The following is a 21,991-nucleotide window of genomic DNA, read 5'->3' as shown; positions in this document are numbered from 1 at the left end:
TTTCGTTGTCAAACGCGCGCGCTAAGCTTACGCACCAGAGTGCGGCAGTCAGAAAGTTTCCCAATTATCAGCCAAGTGTTCAAAAAGGCAGCGCCCAGCAAGCTTTATTATAACAGTTTTCTTCTCGAAAGGAAGTTTTGCAGCCCGCCTGTTTCTAAATGTTTACTTATAACGTGAGCGTTATGTAGCCTCTCCCGGCAGCTTCTGACGAGTTCGCTGTTCTCTTCTGCAGAGTGCTTCAGAACTCGATGGACTCCACGGACGAGGGCAAGGGGCCCCTGCCTAGATACCGAATTGAGATGTCCATTTTCTACGTCGTCTTCTTCATCGTGTTCCCTTTCTTCTTTGTAAATATCTTCGTAGCGCTCATCATCATCACTTTTCAAGAGCAGGGTGAGAAAGAGCTCGAAGAAGGCGAGCTTGATAAAAACCAGGTAAGCTATTTCGGTTTTTCTCAGTGAAAGTCAATAGATTTAAACGCCTTTATTACAAATTGCTCGGGACCTCCGAAATTCTTCGTTATACATATCACTTCGTTGTAAAGGTCGCGCACTTCAGCATTCCAAGCATGTTCAACAAGAGATAATCTTTATTTAACATGCATTCAAGAAAGTTGGTGAGATAAGTCACTAATATTTTGTGTACACTTCGTCTAAGGGACTGTGCGACCGCAGCCGAACTTAATGTGCAGAAGGTGAAGGTACGCTCCGCGGCGAAACGTGGGAGCTACGCAAGATAAAGCTGCAGATTGTCGCTATAGCCTCCCTTGCCATAAAAATTATCACTTTGTTTACAGGCTGTTTATCACTGTCGCCTTCGTTGAGATAATATGGCTAATAATATAATATGGCCGCCTAATATGGCTTTGAAGACATCGTCGGTCATCAGTTGCGGTAGAGTGAGGGAAGGAAAGGTTAACCAGACGGCACGTCCGGTTTGCTGCCCTGCACTGGGGGATGGGGTTGAAAAGAGATAAAGAACGGAAGAAAGAGAGCAGCAGCAGTCGCGCACACACTCCAAGGAACGCACCAAGTCTACAAACAGTCGCAGAGACCTGTCGTCTTGAAGTACTGTAACAACGCCTTCGTTGCTTTCTGAGCCAGCGACGCGCACGGCCATGGTCCAACAATGTTGACTTCTGAACACGGTCTTGAGTCTAGTCAGTTTAATGTTGTCCGGAGAGGGCGGCGCTGGACGTCATAACGATAACAGAAGCATAGGAGATGTTCAATATTTGCTTCGATGCTGCAGAAGTTGCATGTAGGTGTGTCAGATATTCCAATGCAGAGTGAATATGCTTTCGGGTATGCAACCCCGATCCAGAGGCGGCATTACAACGTTGCACTAGAGCATGGAATTCTTGATGACAGTTGCAGCTTTAGGGAAAGATTAAGTTTATGTAGGAGACACTTTAGAGAACTAGGAGACGACCAATAATCGTACGTGGTAGTCTGAGTGCGGAAATTAATTCTCCTTACATCGAGCGTTCTTCATAGTGGGATCACAACCACATGGGTTTCTTAATGGGCGGACGGGCCGTTTCACCGGCGAAGTCATTGCTAGTAATACTCGTATTTCATGACTGCCACTGAATTGTTATGTCGCGTTCTTTCTCACGAGTTTGATGGTAATCATTTCTTATCTCCTGCAGCAGTTGCTCGTGATTCTGTGGCGTAGGGCCAATTGCAAACCCTGACGGGCTTCCTTTGAATAGCAAAATATGACCCATTTGCGTGGTCTCTCTTGTAGGACATGTACTGCAGCACGCAGAGCAGCAATCTCTACCGCCGTCTATGTTATATGCAACAATTTCAATTTCATTGTGACTAGCATAGCCGGAATGACAGGCACCTATTGAGCTGGTAGATGCGATCGACCTATCAGTATAGACGTGCATTCGGTCCCCCTATCTATCATTTTGCAGGCGAAGCGCCTTTCCTTCTGAGTTGTTGATAAATTCAACTTCGCCTGCTATCTGCTAGCCGCCTGGTTAGCTCAGATGGTAGAGCGGCTGCCCGGAAAGGCGGTGGTCTGGGGTTCGAGTCCCGGACCAGGACTAATTTTTCTTCACCTGCGAAGCTTTAATTTCGAGGAACCCATACGAGTTTCCTTTGTAGCACTTAGCTACGTTTGGGTGGATGTCTTATTTTCCGTTTATTAATTACTCCTCTCAACCTTACGGGTTTCCGCAGAACTATTGCGAGAAACTCCTCCTATAACTAGCGATGAGGTCAGAAGGGCCTTGCAAGACGTGAAAAGGGGGAAAGCGGCAAGAGAAGATGGAATAACAGTCGATTTAATCAAAGATGGAGGAGACATAATGCTAGAAAAACTGGAGCCTCTCTATACGAAGTGTCTATCGACTGCAAGGGTCCCACAGAACTGGAAGAATGCAAACATTATACTAATCCACAAAAAGGGAGACGTTAAAGAACTGAAAAATTATAGGCCCATTAACTTACTCCCAGTATTACTATATAAAATATTTACCACAATAATCTCCAATAGAAAAAGGCAACACTGGACTTAGTCAACCAAGGGAAGACTGGCTTCAGGAAGGGGTACTCTACAATGGATCGGCAGAGTACAATAAGCCTCTCTATGTGACTTTCATAGATTACGAAAAGGCATTTGATTCAGTAGAGATACCAGCAGTCATAGAGGCATTATGCAATCAAGGAGTACAGACCGCTTACGTAAATACCTTGGAAAATATCTACAGAGATTCCACAGCCACCTTAATTCTACACAACAAAAGTAGGAAGATACCTATAAAGAAAGGGGTCAGACAAGGAGACACAATATCTCCAATGCTATTCACTGAGTGCTTGGGAGAAGTATTCAAGCTATTAAACTGGGAAGGCTTAGGAGTAAGGGTCGACGGCAAATACATCAGCAACCTTTGGTTTGCTGATGGCATTGTACTATTCAGTAACACTGCAGACGAGTTACAACAAATGATTGAGGACCTTAACAGGGGGAGTGTAAGAGTGGGGTTGAAGATTAATAAGCAGAATACAAAGATAATGATAAATAACCGAACAAGTGAACAAGAGTTCAGGATCGCAAGTCAGCCTCTAGAGTCTGTGAAGGAGTGCGTTTACCTAGGTCAGCTAATCACAGGGAACCCTGACCATGAGAAGAAAATTCACTGGAGAATAATAATGGGTTGGATTGCATATGGCAGACATCGTTAGCGCCCAAGTGGAAGCTTACCGTTATTATTGAAAAGGAAGGTATACAATCAGTGCATTTTACCGGTGCTGACATATGGGACAGAGACTTGGAGACTGACAAAGAAGCTTGAGAACAGTTAAGGACCGCGCAAAGAGCGATAGAACGAAGAATGCTACGCATAACTTTAACAGACAGAAAGAGTGTCTGAAGTAGAAGCTTAGCGCGAATAAAACCACAGACATGGTTGTCCGTGGTTTTATTCGCGCTAAGCTTCTACTTCAAATATGGACGACCAACTAGTCCAACAGTCAACTCTTCTAGAAAAAGAGTGGTTCGGATCAGAGAGAAAACGGGTGTAGACGTTATTCTAATGGACATAAAGAGGGAAAAATGGCGCTGGGCAGGTTATGTAAGGCGCAAATTAGATAATCGTTGGACCATTAGGGTGTCACAATGGGTACCAAGAGAAGGGAAGCGCAGTAGAGGACGGCAGAAGACTAGGTGGTGCGCCAAAATCAGGAAATTTGCGGATGCCAGTTGGAATCGGTTGGCGTAGGACAGATCGCAGGGAGAGGCCTTCGTCCTGCATAGACCTTCAACTAGCCTTGAGCTACAGGTCCGACAAGTGATTGTTACTTGTGTATAATAACTTGGAAAAAAATAAACATCTTTCTTTCTTAAAAGATTATGATGATGATGATGATGATGATGATGATGATTCATTCAATAGCAGCAGCGTCGTTTGTTTTATTCTTGGGTGATCGGCCTTCTTAGTTATCCCCGGAATAATAAGGTACACCTGTGGCTGCGGGAGACACCACAAGGGAGTTGAAGACTTCGCTGCTGGTGTATTCCCTGATGGAATACTGTCTTGATGAATTGCGACAACTTGGAAAATGTTACTCGAAGTCTTTGTGAGAGCAAGATGGCTAGCTGGTGAGCGGGAATGCGAGAAATATGTCGAATGCGCCCTGAGAAAATCAAGATTGATACATGTTGTAATTGGATTATATCTGGCAAGCACGATTATTGCAGAAGTTGAAGCACTTCGAGGCAGTCCCAGACAGGCGCGCAGTGCCTGGCCCTGTAAGCATTCCAATGAACGAACATTGGACTTGCGCACATTGGCCGGCACTGGCAGTCGGTAACCTAATAATCCTACAAATAAAGCACTGTATATATAACTGCAGCAAGTGGCGTACAGATGTTCTCCATGATTTTCCGCACATTAATTTTAGGACATGTGCAAAAAACAAGTATATTCCTCAGGTATGTGCAATGGGGGCTCCGTGAAAGGCTCCTGTTGATTACGATGCCTAAAAATCGACGACTCATTTCATAATTGATAGTCTGTCCGTTAATGTAGACTCGCTATGGCATCATGGGTTTGCGCGCGAATGCAATCAACGCACACTTATCGGTGGCTATCGTTAGGCCGTGTGTTTGAAGGGAGGCTGATATCATGGTTGCTGCCCGCTGCAGTCACACATGCACGATAACATCATGTCGTTGTCATCAACTGCAACGTATTCGTCATCCGTCGCACCCGCTACAGTGTTAGAACAAGCAGCGTACGAGTTGAGCAATTCTTGTAACAGTGTAGCAGGACATCGGCACGCTCTTCAAGTGCGACGCTAGAACTGCCGTTAGTGCTAGCGCAGAGCGCAGCTCAGTGACTCGCCTGAGGAGGGCCGAGGAGGCACCGCTACGTGGCGTTCGTTGTAAAGCAACAATTCAGCCGTCAGTAACGCCTAAATTCCTTCATGGCACAGGCAAATACGTTGTAGTGATCTTCGTTGTAGAGACGTTCACCGTACATAGAAAAGATATGAATTTGGCCGGCCCCTAATTAATTCTTATACTGGTCATTGCGTCGTAGAGGCGTCCGACTGTATTCCTGTCTTCGGTATTGTCATAATACCTAAATTTTTTCTTCAAGTTCACTCTTTGCGATGACATAAAAAGGTGCTCCAGGAAAATGGGTAGCGCGTATCATGTTCACCATCTCCCGTACTTGAACAGTCGTACTCAACTATGCGTTTTTTTTTAGCTGTACATGCCTTTTTTAATAGATTTATGTGTATCTTTATCTTCAACTAGACACTTTTCTAAATGTGCTCTCTTTTAGCGCTCAAAGAAGAAGCCTGACAAGGGTGACTTTCATCGATTAGTGGGGTCATCGATCGTCGTCAACATCAATGACGCGGTTGCATGTCTACTGGCACAAATGCTTCCTGAAAGGGTTGTAAAGGACAGAAACGTTGGAAAGGGTGGACAGAAACCCTTCTGCGTGAAGCTCTGCTCGATTCGCTTCTAGTATTTGACGACGACGTCACAACAGCGCCGTGTCGACTTGGTGCTATCCGCACTGAAGCCTTTGTGGCCTTATCACATTTACACTTTTCCACTGCTAGACTAACGCAGTAGCCTTACTTAGGCAACTGCCCACTTCTCTGCTTACAATTTCGCACAAGGATTTATGAAAGAAAAAGCATGGATTTACCATGTCCACGACAGCTTGAACAAGAAAGAACATCCAAGTTTCTTCCCGTTGAGTTAACTTGGCAGCCCATGCTTTCTTTTCCTAAGCTGCGTTCCACAACCGCCTCGTGCGCACGTTGCTGCGTACATTTTTGACGGTTGGGCGCAGCAACCGCAACGCACTTGTTCTTTTTTCCCGTTCCAGAAATCCTGTATAGATTTTGCCATTCAAGCCAAGCCACTGCAGAGGTATATGCCAAAGAACAAAGACAGTTTTAAATACAAAGTGTGGAAGATAGTCGTTTCAACTCCCTTTGAATACTTTATCATGGTATTAATTGTGCTCAACACCGTTCTGCTCATGATGAAGGTAAGTTGGAAGCTGCAACTTTCTTGTCCGACTGTGGTTTAACCCGCTGGACAGGCAACTGCTGCGAGGTCGCAGTGACCAGCGGCCGCGCGGCCCCGGCTCGCGACCACGTGGACTCGGGGTCGCGCGATCGCGCTTGCCGCAGCGGAGTCCCTGGTTGATGATGATGATGATGATGACAATGCGGCATGAGGCGGCGGGCGGCGGCCTGCATGAGGCCCCCTTGGTGTGTGCATCGGGGCCCGAATACGGCTGGGCTCGGCGGCCAAGGGCGCGCCGCCCCTGCATGCGGCCCCGCCCTGCTTCCTCCCTTACATATGTATATATGTACATATACATAGCGCTTGCTCTGTCATGGTCAGCCGGCGCGCACGCGCGCACTGCCCGCGGCCCAGGCGCACGCACAGCAGCACCAGCACAGCACACGCGCGCACCGCACGCCGCCTGAGCCGAGCTGCCCCCGTGCTAGGGGATCGCGGGCCCATGGCCACACTGCCATGCACGGCGTCCGAGCCATATTTCCACAGCGGACGACTCCGTGGCCAAAGCCTCGTATTCGCCAAGTGATGCCACTGATCAATTACCGGGATGAAGACTAGCCGGATTTGTTTTCTTTCTTGTACGTGAAGCACACAGGTTAACCGTCCCTGCTCTTCAAAAAATGACGGGTTCTTTCTTTCTTGTTAGTCGTGGAGTTGTTCGGTGCGCTGTATCGCGAAGTTCACGTGGCCGCACGTGGAGTTGAGGCCACCGCTGGATGAGGTTCACACGATGACGCGTTCGGAGCCAAAAGAGGCGCCAACACAAATTACGCAGCCCCTAGCTTTAGGCTTTGGTGCTTACGAAAGCAATTTTCATATACGGGTCTCCACATTTTTCCGAGCTCTATATTTTTCTGTATGATTGACTTTAAGAGGAAAACAGTCCCGTCTTGTTAAAGTCAATCCTACAATATTGCATGTTTGCTTTCTAACAAAAATTCAGGAAACAATGACTCGACCATTATACACAATGGTGGCATATACCCGTAGCCAAAAGTGTTTTCGAACGACGCGCCACACCTCCCATTGATTTATTAGTATTCCATAGCTATTTCCAAGAGACAAGAACCCTCGTTCTCACCCTCAATGGTTCCAAAAGCGGCACAGAGCTCGCACCATAGAGAACGTTCTAGGACCACATTGTGGAAAGGTGATGTTCGACGATTCTTTCAACTAACGTGACGCAACGTTCTGCGTGACGTCAGCTTGCGGCGAAGGGCACTCATTCACGTCGCGATGTTTCTGCCGCCTATCCTGTCATCACTTTTAATAACTATGCGCTGCGAAAATAATGCCGAAAGAAGAATGCGCCCAGGCACGATTCGTTTTGCAACTTTCTTTTTCTTTGCGTTAACCAATCAGTCTGAGCTGAAAGCAATATCACTAAAGATATTTTTACTGACCCTTCCATTTCCCAGTGCTCATTTGGACATGCACTGTTACAAGGAATCTACAACCGCCTGCGATTAGCTAATATTTAAACTAATTAAACGAAGCTACTAAAATGAAATAATTGAAATATCGACTGGTCATGTGATATGTGCACAGTGGTTGCAAGGTATATCCTTCTCAATTTTTGCGCCAGTACTTCAAGCTCATTATGTCTGAACTACCCTGTCCTTTCGGGACAAAGTCACTTGCGTGTTTACTGCAAGTTACACAAGTTCTAAGCGCTGTGGAGCAGCTCATTCCCACTTAGCTTCGATCAGTAATCGTGTTCTTTTTGGTCACCTCCAACTAAGCCTTTGTATTAATATTAGCAGTCCTTAGGATGCGATTCTCAGTCCTGGGAAAAGATAACAATGGTATTCTGCAATTACGTAAATTGAACCGCCCGCCAACTATTGTCAGCCGCGTACGATGACAGTGCGTGAGATGGCCCGCGACATCACGGGAACTTGTTGCACATGTTTCCATTGCACGCTGATTTGAATTTTCACGAGTTGTTTCCTTTCAAAGGAAGATCGAGCGCTTCTCGTTCGAGGCACTGATTCCGTGCTGTCATGCGCTGCCGTAGTATCCAACTTCGTTTTGCCAAAGTCTTAGATCAGTACACCAGTAGTGAGTGATTAACTTCTACTGATTGCGAGGTGCGCAGGCGCGTGTGGGTTTCGTGCATACATTGGCTGCACAAGTGTAGGAAGCACGAGTAGCTTCGTCAAGGTTCGAGCGCCGCGTGAACGCACAGCACCACAGTGTACTAACAAGCTCCGGCTGGCGCTGCGTGCGTCGTGGGCGGTGCCATGCGCGCGCGCGCAGCCCGTGACCATGGCATTGAGCTGGGCTGCTCCCCCAGCAGCATCTGCGGTACTCCGCGGAGGGTATGCCAGGCCCCGCAGCAGGTGTCACTTGTGCATCGCGTGCTTGCATGCCGACGCCCCGCCCAGAGGTTCAGCGCCCTGGTCTCACTGAGGACGTGCTCGACTTTGTCTCCATAGGAACTGAACCGTGTGCTCATTTGCGAGCCTTCGCACTCGAGTCGCCACTCTCGAATGTGAACCAACTCATAGCCTCGTGTCTGGCATGGGCGTTTCACTGCCGCTCAACACATCTCACGCAGAGCATGCTGTCGTGTTACGCTCTTCGGAGTTGCCCCAAGTGTCCGCGACTTAAAAGCTCCGACAGAGGGCGGCAGAAAAGCATCCCCCCCCCCGTAGTCGGTAATTTGACTCAAAAGAAGCTGGTTGCTTGGATGAGGCTATGTTGCGAATACAGTAGCAATTCACTCTTTTTGAGGAGTGTCACAACGAACGCAGACGGGCGAGCCGCTGTTGGGCAACCTATATGCTGACGTCAGTCGTTATAAATGTTAATAATAATAATATATGGGGTTTTACGTGCCAAAACCACTTTCTGATTATGAGGCACGCCGTAGTGGGGGACTCCGGAAATTTTGACCACCTGGGGTTCTTTAACGTGCACCTAAATCTAAGTACACGGGTGTTTTCGCATTTCGCCCCCATCGAAATGCGGCCGCCGTGGCCGGGATTCGATCCCGCGACCTCGTGCTCAGCAGCCTAACACCATAGCCACTGAGCAACCGCGGCGGGTTTATAAATGTTAGGACAGACCTGTCGGTTGTTTGAACCTGACTTCGAGAAGTGAATCTGGCAGCCACCTGTCGCTCGGCCCACCGAGGAAACAGAGCTTATCGGAGGCACTTCTAGCCATAAACGAAATGTGTTTCGCCGTGTTGAACATCCCACGTGCAGACCAGAGGATACTCATGGCAACTCCAAAAAGCGTAAGGCCATGTATACTGATCGATGCTGCATCATGTCGTGAGCCTTGCTATAGACATAAAGATACGCGCACATGAAAGCTTGTCGCGGAAGGAGCGACGTAACTTCACTTCAGGGATTGGTTATCAGACACTGCATGTTCTGCAGTAATACGGCTGAGGTCTGGAACAGATTATTGCCCATGTAAGATGGGTTACGCAGGCACGTAACAACGTATATTTTTAACAGCTAATAGCAAGAGTAGCCATACAGACACATGCTACATATCTGCCTCACCCACGCAGTTTACGCTGCAGCAGTGTAGGGACTTTACATTCCGTATTCAGAAACCAAGCCTCCTTAATTCTTTTTGAAATCCGCTGAGAAACGAAATGCTATATCTTTATTGACGCCCCACGTTTAAATGATATTTCACCTGTTCATACTGACCTGAAGACAACCGACTGGCACCTCATTAGAAAACGAAGTCACGGTGCCGGTGACCATCATTGTCATCCATGGGTGTACCCTCGCGCATTTTTGCCTCACAGTATCTGTCTTGCTGTATGTAGCAACATCCGTCTGCAGCAAAGAAACACACATTTGTTAAAACACTTTTATCTGCTCACCCTGCTTGTCACTCTGTTATATCTCGTCCTGTATGAGTCGCTCTCATTGAGCCATAGTTTGCAATCTTCGACAGTCAACGCGGTGAGCCTTTTACGTCCCACCCTTTGGTCGGCACGCACATAGTCTGAGCACTGTCTGAGCACCTGCAAAAACGGTTACTTCTAGAAGACATTATCCTGTCGTGAGTCATGCATGCGCACGGTAAAGCCGCATGTCAGAAGTGCGACTCAAACATGGACCTCAGGCTGGCTACTGTAGTAGCTGCATTACGAAAAGGTGTCTTGCTTTTTCAACGTTGAGACATTCATCGGCGTATCATGCTGGTGCATTGGCATGGCTGAACAGAGTTATAACTGCCTGTACAGGCTCAGACTTGGGGTCTATCCCGGCTTACATACAGGTAAAGGCTCATGGGCGATAGCCGTGCCCTTTATATGCTCGCTTCACGGCCTTCATCACAGCCCCGGATACTGCAATATCACTTCATTTCCTACGCTGGGATGTCAGCTATAGATAAAAAATAGTTATAATAACTGTCTGACCATAAACAGCTGCGAATGACTATCGTCCAGTATTTTTGTTTATCGTTAATATCGATTACTAGGCAGATATTGTTATTATGTGGCGCCCAGGAAACCCCTGTGATCGTCGTTTCATTAAATTCAAATGCATGGCAACGCTGCCAGACGCACATCATATAATGCCTTGCACGTGTAACCTCGTAAGGATCAAACCAAGGTCCATACTTCTAAACATTGAGCGTAATAAAGTCAAAATTACGCGCATAATTTTAATGTAATTATGCCTGAAACCCCTGCGTGGCAGCAGGAAAGCACTGTTGCTTCTTCGTATGATAACGCTATTCAGAAATTATTCGTCTCAGATGCATTCAACAAGGTGTAAAAGGTTGCTTTTTTTTTCTCTCGCTTATTTTCTTATGGACAGTCAATTCGCTTTATTACTTCAGTGCCGTTAAAATAAGGTGGCTTAGTAACAATAAGGTGGCTTAAACGAGCATCGTTTCAGTAAAGGCTAAAACGCTTAAAATGCCATTTTCGAAAAGAAATTGAGGACTGCAATTGCTTACAGGACTTAATTAATGTTTCCCTATCTTGCGTGTATTTGATTGGATGCTATGTACAGATACTATAATGCTTTGTTTTTTAAAGAAATCTATCCGCCCTGCTTCGCTGTCCCAGTCGCTACGACTGCAAAAGCACCGCTACGTGCTCTGGTTATGTTACTACACTATTTCAATTCGTTTTAATGCGAAATAATTTGGTAAAATAAACAAGTCAAGCTCGGTGGGAACAAGTCTACATACCAGTATGGTTACCAGGCAGGGGTGACAAAGTCAGAGGATACACTGAAACTTTCTTTCTTTTTTTTTGCAGGTTTCAATTTTCAAGCTCAACGTCTAATATATTAATATGTGTATATCGTGTCAATCTGCAGCAGAAGCAAAAAATAATCATTCGCTCTTTTTTGCCGCAGACAGCATCTTTCGATTTGTCGAATTATCGTGTGTTTTATTTCGAAACACCGCTTAAATTAAATGCTTGTTCACAGGAGCACTGCCAACTTTAGATGTTATTTTTGTTTTCGTGCAAATATCCTGGATATCTCTCGCCAAGAGATCGCGTGGACTGAGAATAGCTTTGCTGTCACTGCCGCAAATTCTGCCTGTAAGAGCTCAGGCAATCAAGGCATCCACTTCGCCTACAGTTTGTTCCCATTATGTCATGCCCTGTTCGTAATACGCAATAAGTAAACGCTATTTCATAGCGCAGCGCCAGCTCTCTTTGGTTGACGTTAGTTTTAAAAAAAGGAATTCTTTGTGTAAACTTTATAGTGTCCAAACTCAACAGCGCACTATTATTATTTTTTACACTTGCATAGTCCAAATTACATGGCACCCCAATCAAAAGTGTGCGCTTGTTTTGAAGCAATGGCAGCAGTTGTTTATCAGGCGTGTCAGCTGACGCCCATCTTGAATTATGTGCAGCACAACTAAACGTTGATTATGGACGAGTGAATTCGTTACGATGGTTCGCTATTGTTACAACCAGTAAAAAGAATATCCTTTGTTGTTCGCATTAAAAAAAGATGTAGGGCCAGTCATGACTAAGACAATTGTAATCGACAATTGTAATCGGGCACCGGAAACGCGTAAATAAAAGAACAACGAAATTTTACTGGTCCACAGATGTACATATTGTTTCGGTCACGCTTGCCGTGATGAATAATGACGGAAAGTTCGGGAGACTATAGTAGAGCGAGTAAATGTGAGGAGGATATTTACGATTAGGTTGGTTCCTGAATACGGGTGTAAGTAGACCTTGTCAGTGGAATAAATACGTCGACAACCCCATTAGATAAACGTTTGTTCACCGTCTCGTTGAAACATTACTCACAAAGTTGATTACGAATTAAGTGGCCATCTTAAGTGGCAACATATCTCACTTTCGAAACCTGTCTGTCTGTTCAACACGTGTTACGGAGCTTCGTTTTCACATTTGCGACTCTGAAGCAGAGTGTACACTGGTACTTCAAAAGTCCACAAGCCACTGCGCACGTGACCAGAGGTGTTTCTTTGGGCCACCACGCTTCAGCTGGCGCTTTGAATCTCGGGGCGGCTTCGAATGACAAAGAGCACACGTCATCCTTCGAACCGGAGATTTCGATTGCTGGGCATTCTACCCCAATGCTCGGTCCGCATTCAGCTCTGCTCACAAGCTCCAGTGGCTTCAGAGAGATCGGAAATGTTTGTACCCATGATTTGCGATGACCGCATAGTTGGAATGCATTTTGAAGCGTTCTACTGCGTATTTAGTTGTTGGGGTAAGCTTTGAGCACAAGGCCACAATGTGTACACAAATTATTCTTCAAGAAAAAGATAGGCCTTAACTGTTCAAAAGTACAGTCTGCTGCAAGGTCAAAAGTGTAGCAAGTGCCAAGTGATTTGCGAACATCTAGTGAATAAACCAAATTTAGTTTTTTCTTCGCATATAGAAACTCAAGTTTAATTGGAGCTCTTTACAATAGAGTTTGAACGACAGAATTCTACATGACCTAGTGCACATAATCTGCTACTCTGCTCTGGGAAAGGGAAAACAAAAGAGGGATGAAAGGTGATTGTGGCACACTTGTTAATAGTTTCATTTCTACCTGTGAGATTATTTAGGTGGATTCCCAATTATTCAAACGGGACGGTGGCAAACAAGAGTGAGTAAGCACACGTCTAGCCTGTTGGTCAGACATGTTTTCCTCGCCCCACTTTTCGCTTAACCAGTAGATGGGCGAATATGACGTTCCTGGCCGGGCCAATCAGCCAAACTCCGCCCGTGTTGTGCATGGCTCGCGCTCAGATATCAGGGCATCGATGTTTGTTGAGTGTGTGTCTGTGTGGCGGAAAGCCGCCACAACAAGTGTTGAGCGCTGTGCCTAGCTGCCGTGCCCTCACCACGCGTGGTCGGCGGCCCGGAATAAACGCGCACCTCAGCATGCTTCTCTGCCAGGCGCGATCGCCGCTTCTTCCCACGTTGCGCAGCTTGCTGCCCAGCACAAGCACACAACGGTGCACACGCGTTATCGCTCCGCTGAAAGCGCACGGGGGCCGCCGCCTCCCGCGGGCGCCGGAGGCCAGCCGCCAGAGGGCAGCGGCGCATTACGAGTCCGTAGTTGTAGCCTCCGAGGAGAGCATTGCTGTAGAAGGTTGTTTCTTTCTGTTTCATTTGCTTGGCTTTTGTTTTTCTTTCTCTTTCTCTGTGACCCTCCCCCGTGCTTATTCCTTGGTTGGGGTCCTGTGCATCTCTTCGTGGCCGGCGGCTAGTTTTACAATCAAAGCAAGACGCTGAAGAACACGCTCCACTACATGAACGCTGCCTTCACCGCGCTTTTCACGATTGAATGCGTTCTCAAGGTGGCCGCATTCGGAGTCCGGGTAAGGCTCCCGCCTTAGGCAGCGCTTGGCCGACTGGGACAGCCAGCGAACTCCGGCCGCGCTCCAGACGCGGAGCTCGCTGGTTGGACCCGTCGGCTTCTAGAACTGTGTAGCTCCTGTTGCAAGCTGGGCAGTGGGCGCCGCCCGAGAAGCACTTAGTGTCTTTTGCTGTGACGCTGCCCTGGGCTGCGCGCTGGTGACTAGCGCCTCTTGAACATGTCCGTCAGTGTCAGCTCAGTGGCGGTAGCACGACAGATGGCGCCACCGGCAGGCCTGCTCTGGACCCAGCCGCCCCTCCCAGGCAACAGACGCTGCCGCCTAGGTTGTGCAGCGGGCGCCCGCGCACGCATGCGGCGTTGCCTCTCCCCGTAGTGCGCAGAGAGAGCGCGGCCTCTGAGCGAGAGCTTGGCCGCGATCTCCCTGCACAGCAGCGGACGGGTAAGAGCAGGCCTGTGCAAGCAGCCCGATGCGCTCCTGTGCCGTGCGAGGGCGAAAAACCGCAGCTGCCCTCATGGTGTCGTCCGACAAAACAAAATGAAACTGAGCTAGCTTCCCTTGAACGAGGGTGCAATTTGCTGCATGTGACATGGTGAAAGTGTGACATGAGTTTGTGCTAGCAGCATTGTAAGCATCTTCTAGGACCTCGACGCTCGCCCCATGGAAGGCCCCGTCAGGAGTGGCGTCTCTACCTGCCCTACATGTACACACCGCCCCTCCCTACCCCCCGTCCATGCTTCACCTCTCTTTACCCTCTTTCATTTTCACATAACGCCGGTAGTTTTTAGTTCCCTCCGTGTTTCCGCTTTATTTCGTTCTCCTAAGTTGGCGTACGTTTTCGGTTCCCCTCAGTCTGCCCTTGGAAGAACCCTTACCACGGAGTTCTGAGGCGCTGTCCACCTATATAGCCTCCCTCTCTGCGTGCCTCTCTATCCGCGCCTGCCATCGAGCACCGAGGCGGTGCCGATGGCAGATGCCGCCGGGGCGCCTTCCCTCAGTAGACCGCGAGGGGTTGTGGCGGGCTAGTCACGGTAGGCCATGCCGAGCCATCCCGCTATGTGTCGACGCGCCTTCCCGGCTGCCGGGAGAAGCCGTTTCCCCTCAGTTCAAGCCCCGTTGGTCAGACGCCCTTTGTTCTGCTCTCTTGGGAACATCCCACTTACTGCCTGCCCATGTCCTGCACGCCAAACTGCATGCCAAGCATCTTCAGCACCTGCTGCCGTGTGGAGCACCCGCGACGGGTCGCCGGACGCTTGCCTGCCGCCCTGCTCGTTTCTTGAGCATGATCGCTGCACGTTATTGCTGCCGCCGTCATAAAAGAATGGCTCTTGGGAGGGGGGAGGGGGGAGCGCCTTCTGCGCACATGGCGCCGCCGACAAGGTTCCGAAGCGCCCCTTGGGTCTGCTCCCTCATGAGCAGAGGCTCACAGCGGCCCGTAGCGCTGCTACAGACGTGTCTCGACACCGATGTAGGAAGAACGTCACTCCCCAGCCGTGACGCATCCCCAGGAGAAAGCCTAGCGCTACGAGTCTGCTTGAGGTGCTCCACTGAAACGCGGTGCCTTCTACCAGCAAACGCTTGCAGCTACTCGGCAGTGTTTGATGCACATTAAGGTATACTTTGCTTTTTTTGTTTTATTTACAGACCAATTTAAGGTGTCTCCGACAACTTCTTCATTACGTGAACGAACAGCACTAGCCAGAAATAAGGGCTAAATTTGCAAAGCCTCTCAGAATTGGCCCACGTTGTATGTTACACGAACTCTGTTTGAGGTGCGACCTAAAGTCGTGCAGATCAAGACTGCTGTCCCTTGTCATATATCATGAATGTTTCGTTTGACGACAAATGTTAAGAAGTATAGCCGGACAATATGGAAGCCCAGATCAAGCTCACTGCTAGAATACGAAGTCAGTGGTTATTATATTACACGGCTCGCGTGCAGCGCACCTAGGCTTTCCCCTTTTTTTTTGGGGTAATTTTCACGCTGACTGTACTGGATGAGTGGTCTACAACTTGCGCTAGTAGCCATAGCAATAAAGATCGCATGGTGTACAACTTCCGACGCTTCAAAATTTCGCATTATTTCTTGGCTACTCCACAGTTTTCACCATAAGTAGAGAGAGAGAGAGAGAGAGAGGAATAGAAAACAGGAAATGCAGGGAGGTTAACCAAACGCACGTCCGGTTTGCTACCCTGCACTGGGGAAGGAGGTATGGGGGTGAAGAGAGAGAGAGGGGGGGGGAGAGATAGTGGTGTAAAAAGTAATGCGGTGTCAGCACTCTCAAGCGTGAGCCAGTATGGCATATGGGCGAAAGTATAGGTCACTTGCTTGCTTACAGAAAGCAAAGCACCGTGCATCTGTGGGTTCGCATCATTACGCAAAAGAGAAAGAAAGACCCTCGCACGAAAAAAAAAAGAGATGGCATATGAAGTTTTGTTCTAATTTAAATCGCAGGGAGTTTGCGAACAGCTTGCGAGGCACCTGCACAGTGTAGTATATTTTCCAGTGCGCACCCATGTGTACAGAGCCGCTAGCCAAGGGGCGTCTCGCGCAGAACCTGTGGTGCGGACGCTGCCTCCACGCCTCCGCCGGCCCCGCGACGAGGCGTCCTCGCGCGGCGCCCGCGGACGCGCGCATCGGAAGCAGCGTCCGCCGTCGGCCGTCGCCGGGCAAGGGCATCGTTGTTTTGTGGGGTCGCGCTCCTCCTCGGTGGCTCATTACCGCCCTTCTGGTTTCTTCCCTTCCCTCCTGGTGGACCTCTAGTTCCATTATGCCAGCGATTTATATTCCGACATACTAAGCTACTTAAACATGGCCTTCACTATCCTTTTCCTGCTGGAATGTATATTCAAGTTCATGGCTTATGGATGCAAGGTTTGGGAAAATCATATTTTTTATCGTTCCGTTCCGTTTCGTTTCTTTTTTCTCTCTTATTTCTGCTGTGGTTGACTGAAAGTGTGCGCAGCCCGAGAAACGCGCAGCTTCCTCGTATCGCCGCGCTTGCCGCCCTTTCTTTGCGCCTTTCTCAACTGCGATCCAACGCGAAGCGGTCCGCTGAATGGGGACCGCGTTCGCGTTGCGCTAACCTTGCTAGGAAGGTCAGGGACGCTTCTTTTATCGCCGGCCGCGTGCGCTGAGCTCCGTCCTTTACCCGCATCATGCCAAGTGGTTGGGAGATACATTTCATTGGCCACTGCTTTCGACGTGTCGCCGGCACGCCGCCTCTCGGCCGACCTTATCGGTCACTCGGAGCGACGTGTGGTATGGAGAGAGAAAGTGAAATCGATCGTTACAAAGTACGGCCACTTCCGGCTCTGTTAATGGGGCTGCAGCGTTTCTAGAATTTGTCCTTTCAAACGAGAAGCACCCCATTTGCCTAGTCTATGCACTAACTCGTTCCGAACGGATATCACAAAAGCTAAACTACGTTTCGTGAAAGTAGCCGCAAAATGTGCTACCTTTACACTGAGATCAAGCACAGTTGTGGAGCCGCGTACTTGGCAGCTGGCGTACGCGTTCAAGCTATTTGTAGTATTGTACGCTTTATGTAACACATTACACTTCTCTGGTAAAGACTAGCTCATGCAGCCGAAAAATAACGACGAACTGCAGCGTCCTCTACTGGCAAGAAGGGTTGGCTGAAAGGAAACTAAAGGCTAGCATTAAACCATGCTAAACTAGTGCATTGCTACTTTGAAACTCTGTCAGCGTTGGCTTGATGCGGGAAGGCGACTTAGTTGGCTGGATTTTCCCTTCACAATTTATTCCACATGCAGACTGCAGAACCGATGAAGTCATTACGTTGTGAACGAATCTCATTACCTTCCCACTTGTTCAAGCACTATTTTCTCCTACGAGGAATGGCTAGAAATATTGTTGGGCTCAAAATTCCTTTTATTTTTCGCATTCTGTGCAATCATTTCTTTTGTCATTCAATAAATGGCTTCTGCCGGTCGTTTCCACAGCTTGTAACGTCGTAGTAAGCGCTTCGGTGATTCGAAAATGGCGTCGTCATGCTTACTGCAATTTGGTCGCGTACCAGACGTGTAATTTTAGGCGAATGTGACTTTCTTTCGCTGTTTAGTAACTGTAATCTACCAATTCAGGTGTATTTAATACTTTCCTTTAGTGCCCCTTTATACAGAAGGCATCGTTAATTCCTATCGCCAAGGGTTGCCCATCTTCGAAAAAAATAGTTTTTGATATTAAGATTTCCGGCAGCATCCTGGGGAGGTATTCTGTAAGAGTCGACCTAGTCGACATGTCCATTTCGTCTGCTGCTGAAGTGCTAATTGGATGTGACGCCTGCTTGCTGCGTACGCGCAACCCAGCCCAGCCAATCAGAAATTCAACAGCAGACGTGTCCACTAGCTAGACTCTTACAGAGTACCTCCCCTGCACAGTGCGATAGCTGTGCCTCGCGCCGTTTATGGTGCGCCGTCGTAATTCCGGGCACGATAAAGGAATAGGCACCTGTCACAAAGCGAGGTCTGTTTCTCCTGGCAAGGTTAATTAGCATGGGCGGCTACAGGTTGCTGCTGTACATTACCACGCATCGATGACTGACTGTTTGTGTGAAAGGTATGTAAGGCGTGATGCCAGAGAGATCGTAATTGTGCCTTGGTCTAACGTGCAGAAAAGCACTAAGGTGTTCTTACGCCGCAGTCAACGGTTCCTGGGCGTAGTGCGTTTCCTTTTGTTCCCTTGCAAGCAGACTTCGTGCCCGGTCTTCAATGTATCAGAGCCGATTGGTATTTCGGGACTGATACGCAACCCTGTTGTGAAAGCAAAGGCGAGTAGCCGAAAATGTGTTCTTCTCAGCGCCCGCGGGAGCAAACAGCAGGATCAGGCAGTCGCCGCAGCAGATGCTAAGAATGCAACAAAAGCTGGTAAAATTTAAACCACCGTAGTCAACCGGGCAAGATGTTACATCTGAGCTTATTACTTCACTTGCCAAAACTGCAGGGTTTAGCTGTGCCATGTACGTTGTTGCGTCATGAACGCTGTGTTACGTGCGGTAATACTTGCACGCCATGCTTTCATACAGACAAAGAGGTAATGTTTTGTTATTCCTGCATTATTTCTGATTACTGGTTTCCTTCTGCGTTTTCCTGGGGTTTAAATTAGTTTACTTGTTAGTTTCAGTCAGGAATGCGCAATTATACGATCAATTTGTCCTTGCTGCTAGGTGTAACTCTATACAATAATATTAGCACTTGAAAAAGTTCACGGAACAATGTATCAGTCTCCTTCAAATTTGTGCGCATAGTAGTCAGCCGTGCAGAATTTCTTTGTAAGCCTCGAATTTTGTCGAAAACGAACTCCTGTGCCATTAGGAGAGATCCCCTCTCCTATTAGATGCTCTCAGGTAAGTGGGAAGAATGTAGGTACGTGGAAAGGTCTGAAAAAGTAATCGTCATTCTTATCGCATTTTTGTAAAACAGCCTGTTAGTGTATGGTGGGAGAAACAAACGAAATTAAAATATAATCCAATATAGTCACCTCTCCTCCCTCACACACAAATCATGAATTATACCATAAGATTTATCTAATTTGCGTATTTGTCTACACACGTTCTACTTAAGGGAGACCCGCTAAACTCATTCAAAACAAATATGCTCACTTCATTCTTTTTCGCTATGCACAGCTCAAACACACTAATCTTGGTAGTGTCTAAGGAGAAATGAATGCCTGTTTAGCGTACACTCAGTTTACAAGAGGTAATGACTGTGCAGGCATGGTATACTCAGGTGATCTTGTGGTAAACTACGTTAATGTTTCTCCCAGAGAATGTCCTCTTCCGCAAATAGAGGACAGTTGGTTTCTGCACCCGAAGTTTCCGTAGAACGCAGGACTACCTGATGTCACATTTTACTCCTAGTATGGAAACCTAACCTCAGAATGGTATTGGGAGTTTTACTTATCATGACCCACGTTCAGCCCACAGTGAAGACACGCGGCGCAGTGTAGAGAGTGTTCCTGTTTGCAGTTTCATAACGTTCAAACACGGAACCTTCCGCGTCCTAGAAGAAGAGGCCCTGTAAAGAAAGGTTATGTTTATTCTCTGATGTGCATAAATTAAACTGAGAAAAAAAACAATAACAACAGATTCAAACCAAAATATACAGAGAGGCTATGCACACGCATGAGGTGTGGCGACTTTCAGGCGCTGTTCAATTATTCGGGGCGGTCGACGAAGAACTAACGAGTAACTGACGCAGTAGCAGGTAATCCTTCATTCTGTCCTTTCGGGAAAGCGCACCCTTCCAACAAATTGTTCTTCGGCGATAAAGACACTGATGGCTTGCTGTATGCAATGACCTCCAGGTTCTGGTTTTGTTGCTTCAGCGATTCCACGCGTACACTCCGTATTAAAAGAAAATGCACACATCCACAACACATCTCATAACCTCCATATTCCATAATTCTGTATTACTATATGGGGTTACTGAGTGTGAAAGCTTCGGGGCAAATGAATTTTTCAATAAGGGTCGCGCTTGATTTGGTCCACGGTAATGTAACTATCACAAGGCAGGAGACCACAAGTTTCTTTGTTTTTTTGTTTTTTCTCCAGCAACCTTCTCTGTTGGCACGTCTATCACGTTTTCATAGCCTGTCGTTTAGGTATCTGCGCGTTAGCGCATCATTTCCTTCTCATTAGTTTTGTTTAAATACTGTCGACCCGGGTTTCAGAACTTAAGCACGAGTAATTTATTTTTAATTCATACAGCTTGCCCTGCGGCATTTATGTGAATCCAAATGAAGGCGTGCCGGCTCTCCCCTTGCGAGAATTGAACTCATTCAATTCAGGGGATCTTCAGCCCAACAAGTATAACCGCCAATTTGATCAGTTCGAGGCTTGGCAGCTCTTAAAATTTCCCCTACGCAGAGGACAGAACCACAAACGCAAAAATAGCCGCCCCAAGAACAAAACAGAGAGAAACAGCTCGTCCAACCAAAAAAATTTTGTGCACAAAAAAAAACAAGTAAAACAACATAGCTAGAAATAAAAAAATAAATAAGACACCATAATGAATCCGCTGTGCACTATGTAATAAGAACGCAGAATGAAGTTGCCTGGTGGTACATGGTGTAAAGCCTGAGGCTCAACAAGGCTTCAACAATATTGAAGGTCGCATCCCATCTAGAGCTTGCATGAAAGAAGACACTATCGGGTATTCACCAACATCGGTGTGCAAAATATTCCAATTGTTTGCGATTCGTAGAAAAAGATTTTTCTGACGGTGTTAGTATGAAACTATCGTTAAACGATTCTCTTAGGATGGTATGACCGTGTTCTAGGTGAGGTAGTAGCGCTGATGTACCTAGTTTTATTTACCAGGAACTTTATCATGGCAAAGCATGTAGGAAATTCTCAACTCTCAAGCTCAGTATCTTAGTGTCTCTAGCTTTCTAAGATGTGCCTTTAATAACAGAGCTGTAGGTGAACTCGGCCAACTGTAACTATTACACATGAACCTAACTGATTTTCTTTTCAAATTTTGACGAGCGTGTAGCTTTTTGCGCAGCAATTTTACACGACAGCAGTATATCCCCCCCCCCCCCAAACGCTCCTAATACACTTTGAGATTGTCCTTCGCGCTACTTTTAGTCCTGAGCGCTTGCGGGTTCTCCTGTCGCGAACTTAATGTTGATTCACTTAATGATAGCTCTCCTTCGCGAGAGCGAATAATGGACGAGACCCGATGCGCAGTCGACTGATTTGGCGGTTCCTGTCATTCTTGGCCGGCTAGCTCTGGCACAGACGTCGCGTTTATGTTCGTCTGTCGCTTTCGAATACCCCGACAGTTGCCATTTCACGACCGCATATAGTCTCGGTGCGTTGTTTTCACCGCGTATATTCTATTGAAATGAAACCATAATAATGCCTAATTACCCTACATGTTGTCATAACAATTATTTACAATTGTGACAGTGCATAGCGCGTCAATAAAAGTTAAATTTTCAATTCAATTCAATTCAAGTTTATTTGCATCTATAGATGTACAGATGATCAAGAATTAACTTCGTGCACAGTAAAGCGATCACCCTTTTACGTGCGAGCACCATTGAAATGCGTTAGCCAGTATAACTTTATATAGTTTCTTTTCTTTAGAGAACAACCACATC

At 47.3% G+C, this 21,991-nt stretch overlaps 1 protein-coding gene across 1 annotated transcript in view; it reads left to right on the top strand.

Moving 5' to 3' along the window:
* Positions 1-21,991, top strand: part of cac (calcium voltage-gated channel subunit cacophony) — a 618,385-nt gene that overhangs the window by 553,571 nt on the left and 42,823 nt on the right. The window contains exons 30-32 of the mRNA XM_070530231.1: positions 233-434; positions 5,864-6,028; positions 16,625-16,735. Coding sequence (XP_070386332.1) covers positions 233-434; positions 5,864-6,028; positions 16,625-16,735 — 478 coding nt within the window. The remainder of the gene's footprint in view (positions 1-232; positions 435-5,863; positions 6,029-16,624; positions 16,736-21,991) is intronic.

The sequence above is a fragment of the Dermacentor albipictus genome, chromosome 1 (genome assembly GCF_038994185.2).
Source record: "Dermacentor albipictus isolate Rhodes 1998 colony chromosome 1, USDA_Dalb.pri_finalv2, whole genome shotgun sequence".
In the NCBI taxonomy this organism is placed as follows: domain Eukaryota; kingdom Metazoa; phylum Arthropoda; class Arachnida; order Ixodida; family Ixodidae; genus Dermacentor; species Dermacentor albipictus.
The sequence above is the reverse complement of the archived record's forward strand: the minus strand, read 5'-3'. Positions and strand labels throughout refer to the sequence as shown.